The sequence below is a fragment of the Guyanagaster necrorhizus genome, assembly GCF_019112545.1.
Source record: "Guyanagaster necrorhizus MCA 3950 unplaced genomic scaffold BT62scaffold_1, whole genome shotgun sequence".
NCBI lineage: Eukaryota > Fungi > Basidiomycota > Agaricomycetes > Agaricales > Physalacriaceae > Guyanagaster > Guyanagaster necrorhizus.
This window is the reverse complement of record NW_025064880.1, coordinates 579,086-585,085: the sequence shown is the minus strand read 5'-3', so window position 1 is coordinate 585,085 and position 6,000 is coordinate 579,086. Positions and strand designations below refer to the sequence as shown.

The 6,000-nt window shown below is 45.8% G+C and overlaps 1 protein-coding gene across 1 annotated transcript; it reads right to left on the bottom strand.

The window, feature by feature from the left end:
* Positions 1 to 2,999, bottom strand: BT62DRAFT_879359 (uncharacterized protein; the record flags this gene model as incomplete). Its single annotated transcript, XM_043182587.1, has 17 exons — positions 1 to 116; positions 169 to 401; positions 456 to 474; positions 530 to 663; positions 768 to 812; positions 865 to 922; positions 974 to 1,033; positions 1,200 to 1,244; positions 1,306 to 1,528; positions 1,688 to 1,823; positions 1,870 to 1,892; positions 1,949 to 2,019; positions 2,066 to 2,137; positions 2,192 to 2,501; positions 2,614 to 2,667; positions 2,715 to 2,837; positions 2,892 to 2,999. The coding sequence occupies 17 exons, from the start codon at positions 2,997 to 2,999 to the stop codon at positions 1 to 3; spliced, it is 1,830 nt and encodes a 609-aa protein (XP_043046081.1).
* Between the last annotated feature and the right edge of the window lie 3,001 nt (positions 3,000 to 6,000).

Below are 6,000 nucleotides of genomic sequence, written 5' to 3'. Positions count from 1 at the left end.
TCAACTTTTCAGAGCCCCCGCCAAAACAGTGCCGCCAGCTACAGGGCGGGAAAGTTTGCTCTCTCCAGCTTTCACAATAAACTCTGCAGTAGCAAAGCCTTTCAAATTAGCGGAGGCTGTGTATCAATCATCAAGAAAGCACCGTTCAGATAATACTGTAATGCGAACCGATGTCATTCATGGCGTAGAACGTTGCATTTAGTTGGCTGGGATCCACCTTCAAACTAAAGAATCCGCGGTAAAAACCTTCACTCCATTGTAAGTCCGCGTTAGCGGCGACGAAAGCTTGTGAAACGATGACTGTTTCCGGTTGTGATATCGGACCGAACGAAGATGGAGATGTTACCGCTGTGCCTCCGAACTCAACACCAATAGCGCCTTCTCCCGAGATTGGATTGTACCTGTTTTCATTAATAAACGGGTGCTAACATATGAGTGGGTGCCGGTGAACTGACTTCGTTGTATCATTCGGGTCTTCTCGAAAAGAACTTCAAAATGTAACATTAGGCTAACTTGGTAGGTCACTCACAGGCAAGGTCAGACACCCAGTTGGCATGACTATCGCCCGAGAGGATAACCGTATTGCTGATTTTGTTCCCGTAAAGATGATCGAGCACACGGCGCCTGTTGGCTCGGTACCCATCCCACGCATCCTTGGACAATCTCAGCCAGTGCTGGAGACTGGACGTGTATCAAGGGCATACTTACCAGATCAACTATTGGAGTACAGCAATATAGAAAAGTCACATAAAATAAGTAGGGTATACTCACATGTACCGCTGAGGTTCAGCTGGGTGAAAACTATTTGTTGCCTTTAAAGTTATGAGCCGAAACGTCAAAGACGAGCACCTAGAATTTTCTTACCCAATGATACGCCATACAGCGCCTCGTGCCTGCGACTGGGAAAGTGTCTGGAAAAACCCTACCGCATCGATCGAATGGATGACGAAACGTGTCGCAACAACAGACGCACACTTCTCTTGCTCTGCTCCCATCAGACTACGGTTTTCGTACGAGGATATGGTATTGACAACTATACAGAAAAGTAAAATGCGAGACTACACCGACGTGTTGATGTAGCGTACATTCTGAAAAGGAGGGATGATAAGTGCAATGCCACTCTAGTTACGGTTCGGTAAAACTTGCCTGTGTTGTAGTAAACCTGAGTACGCATCAATTATAGGTAGTCGTTCGGTGACGTTTGTCAATCACACTTACATCCGTCAAATCTCTGTCGTACTGTCCTGCCAGAATATAGCGGGTGAGCAAATGTTTGAAGAAATCGTGACTTTCGAGATCCCTTACGGGTATCAAGCATCGTCAAATCCATGAGCCTTCCTATCTGGAAATTTCTCCATATACGTAGCTTATCGTTCGAGACCACCTGTCGTATAGGCATCCATTCATGATACGCCCGTACAGCACTTAATTTCCTGTCAGTGAAACACGCTCCCGATGGAGAAAAAGAGCAGCCTATGGAAGTATCGTTGGAATCTGCTGTGCCAGCTTTCCAGGCATTATCAGCGACCTAAAAAAGTTTCTTGGGTAGTCGACGATCTGTATAGAGATGAACTTGCCTCGTGATCATCCTAGAGCATTCTCTGCGTCACAACGTCAGAGAAGCACGATTAGATCACATACCCTAATGGCACTCAATATTGCCCATTCCTGAGGGAAATGAAGAAACATACCAGACTGTAATCCATGGTCCACTTAGATGGGCAGCACGAAGACTCTCATCAGTTCTATACTGGGCCAAACGTTGGCGGTAGTCAAAAATGGTCGCCAATTCCCTGCCCAGAGTTTGTCGTCCAATCGAGGCACTAGTCACATTTAGAACAAATAGAAAAGTCATTGAAGTGTACTAACCCGTTCCCCAGACCTTCGTATATCTGGTTGTTGGTTCGACGTGTATAAGATTTCGATATAATGATATCAAGAAACATACATAGTCTCCAAGGTGAATATAAATGTCGGGCTTCACGAAATTGGCTGCGTATCCGTACGCGTTGAACCATCCTGGGATTATATCAGTGGAATGAAAAGGGCACGACATCATATCTACCTGCTTGATATTGAGAACAAGAGAACACAGCAAGAATAAACGGGTTTCCTCCATTAACATTGTCCGCAGCGGCTACGGTTCACCACGTAAACTCTGAGAAAATCCGACCAGTTTTTGGAGACGTACTATCAGGCCTGGGCAAAGTTCTAGTGGTACCGATAGGACTAGTGCTCGTAGGGTCTGTGCAATCAGAGAATCGGTAAAAGTATTTTGTGTCAGGCTGCAAGCCAGTCGCTTCAATCTTTACTGTCCAGTCCACATCATAACTTGTGAATGCTTCGCCAGAATCAACGGGAGGACCAGATAGATCGGCGAATTTGGACACTTGATACGACAGACAAACAGGAACACTCTGATCAGGTAGCTTCGATGATCCACTTGATGGCAATGGGGCTGCCCGTGCCCACAACAATACAGAAGTGTCGAAAGGATCGCCCTATGAGAGAAGTTGATATGTAAAGGATGTTGAGCGCATTACGCATTGGAAGAACGAACACTGGCGACTGCAATATAACATAACTGGATGGTAAACAAAGATGTTTAGTAACAAGCATCTTACCAGCATGAGTAAAGTTCAATCCGCCACTCCAAATGAATGGACTCTAAGTTGAATCGTAAGTAGAGAAAAATGGATATCTGGACGTTATACATTGCTAAAATCGCTCCCATAGAAGGTGACATAATGTTCATCCTCGAAAATCCCCGCGTCTTCCATCTGACGACGAACATGCTGAACCTGTCGCTTATGCAGGTTGTCGATATTATGTCCCAGCTACAAAAAGCATGTTCAGCGAAGCAACTGACGAAAACTCTACGTAACATTCACCTGGGGTGCGTCCAAAAAAGGAGACTTGTACGCTAAGTTCCTCTCGAGAAAACGGGTAGCTGTTGCTCCGAGACAAAGAAAGAGATTGAAGATGTATATGTTACGCATATCGATCCGTTGTCCAGAGGCAGAGCCTGATTACATGGTCTCCCTTTTATGCCCATGGCTATACTGGCGTTTGCTTCCTCATCACGTCCACCCTCAGCTGATTGGTATAAGAATCTGATCTGGAAACAGAAAGCGCACGTTCGTCCGCCACTCGAGTTCTATCATGTGGATTTCAGACTAGAGCGCACAACCTTCCTATTGGTGACCGCCTGCGAAGAGGCCCCATGCTCCACAAACGACAGCATCTTATATCGAATACATGCGGTCTGAAAGGCAGCCTTAAAAGTGCCGCCGGGATGAACTTGGTGGAGTGCGTCATCATTCCCACGAGCCTTTACTTGCTTTGACGGAGACCAGAGATATCGGCAAAGTACACCAAAACTTGATGGCAGTCGTGCTAAAAGCCTGGCCCATCCACTGAGAAAAATATCTTTTAGCATGATACTCCGGACATTACTGACTTCTTGAACAACGGCCAGCGCAGTATACGTTATATGATCGGTCGGAGGTACAGCTATTTCATATTTTCCGCTGCGACAAAGCACCATGTTGAGAAGAACTTGAAACATACTATTCAAGTGAACTCTGTGTTTTACCAAGATTGAAAATCATCCAACTCACGGACGCCCCGATCATCACCGTCGCCTAAATGAATTTCTTCCTTCAGCATCCCTGCCGCCCCCAAATTTCACGTCGTTCAGACATGGTCCGTAAATCAGGCCATATCTGAATATTGTTGATTCCCTTGTCCTTAATACAGGTTTATTGTAGGGAAGGAAGACGTGAATCATCCATTCATTCAGTCCGGCAAAAAACTATAAGCAAAGTTCAACACCGAATTAGCATAGCAGCTTCGGAGAAGCAGATCAAGCAACGGGAAGCGCCTGCATGACCGATCTATTAGTGGTTTGATTTCCAAGCAGACAGTCATCACAACAAGGAAGACCGCTTGTCCCTTTGCCAAGCACGAGACCCAGGGTGAGATCCTCGCGGCCAGAGAGGCTCATGCCTGTTCACTATGTCTCGTAAGAAAGGGTTAAAGAGGTAACCCAAAATAGCATGTGGACAAAGCAAGCTGGGAAGTCGAAAGTGCGTTGGTAATATATCAAGAATCCAATACCGAGTCCAGCGAAGGAAAATATTGTCCCTGTTGAAAGAAAGATAGAAAATGTTAGGCAGTCATGGATTCGAATGTAGCCCTACCAGTATCTAGCGTCAGAACGAAATATTTATCTAACATAATGACGATGTCCTTCCAGTGTCACGGTCCGAGTTCACCTATAAATCCGTCAAGATTGAATTCGCACAAGATACTTCCTCCTATCCGTGAAACACCATTGGTAAAAGGAGAAGAAGCCAGGCGAAGCATCACAAGAATTGAGGTTCTAGCTTTCATTGTCCTCCAGCATGCATCAATAGTACACCGCTCACCGCTCGAAGATCTTCATCAACGATTTTCGGCAAGATTGGCTACAGCTGAAGACCTTGGGGAAAAGTCAACACCGACTCATTGCTAAAGAAAGGAGTTATAGCCTTACATCATAGTACGTACATCAACTGTGAAGAGGCCTTCCATGTCAATCCTCTGCCGATTCAGGCGCTAAGAAGAGTCGAATACCGCTGCTATTTATGTTTAACATTTATTATTGATCTAAAGCTAGAGGCCCCATTGAAACGAAGGATCCGAACGCGGGGAATCTTATACACCGGTGTCCAACAGACTTGTATATCGGGCCGACAGCATATGGGAAAAAACAAACTCAATGTTCCTCGGTGAACATGGTTCGATACTGGGATTGATATACTCCGCTGTGTCTCCGAAGGCTTTAAATCATTCTAATGAAAGTGGAGCGTCATCTATAATTAGAGAGCGCACAAAGCGCGAAGCTTTGATATCTCACCGGATCGATAGTGAGGAGAATGAAACAAAACATAAAGGGAATCCGAGTCAGCACGCCGACTAACAGTCCTCTATTCACCATATGGGCTTCAGCCGTAGAATTTTCTGACGACAGTGATAACGTTACCACATGAAACGCATCAGTGGTACTCAAGATGCACTAGAAGCAGGGACAGATAACGTTTTGGTGCCTTTAGGCTGGCAGGGTCGGGGGGTCCGAAGGTTGACAGGAGAATTTTGTCGAGGTCGCGAGGCATCACCAGAGTTATTACCGGTGTACCCAAATAGGTCAGCGGATGCGAAAGTTTGATGCGAGGAACACCTTCAGGAGGCACTTTCGACACCCACTAGAAGGCAATAGAGCCGTCAGCGTCCATATGAAAAACAGACCATCAGAACGATCGTCTTGGTGAGAAAAGTGAAAATGAAGCACAGCAAACGCCAAAGAAACTGACACCAGGGATTGAATTGTTGAATAATACAGTGAATGATAAGACGCCTTGAAGACATCCGTAAAGCATGTTCTAAACAGGCAAAATTCAGGCCGCCAGTCTAGGTTATTGGACCCCAGAGCGGAGAAATAGGTCGATTAGAATATGTGGGAAGAGTACGTACATCATACTTGGTGTTTATGAATGAGCATCGTGTGGTAGCCAAGCTATGCGAGGGGTTAGTCTAAGAATACGAGATTGACAGACTGCTCACATGAGGCGCGTCGGTAAAGTGGGGTCAGGTAATTAAGGTCCGATTGCAACCAGCCAGGACGATGTTGAAACTGCGCACTGATATCGATCGTTAAGTTATTCCAAGAAAGCTACGCTCATATTCCCAAGACGTGCGCATTTTGCACTCCTCGTTCACGCAGAAGAGGCCACGTTTCTCGCAATCAATTGGCCCCAATTGCAAGTTGATATCCGCTAGGCACTAAGTACAGGCACTGCCAGTAGCCGCGAAGTATCCGAGAATAATATGACGTAGGAGCCAAATCGAGACTATTTGCATTTTGACGGACATCATTGTGCGGAGAAATCGTCGAGTCGAGCGAAAGGCTAAAATCTGAAGATGGGTGTATTCAATTAAGCAGCTGATCTGCTGTTCTTT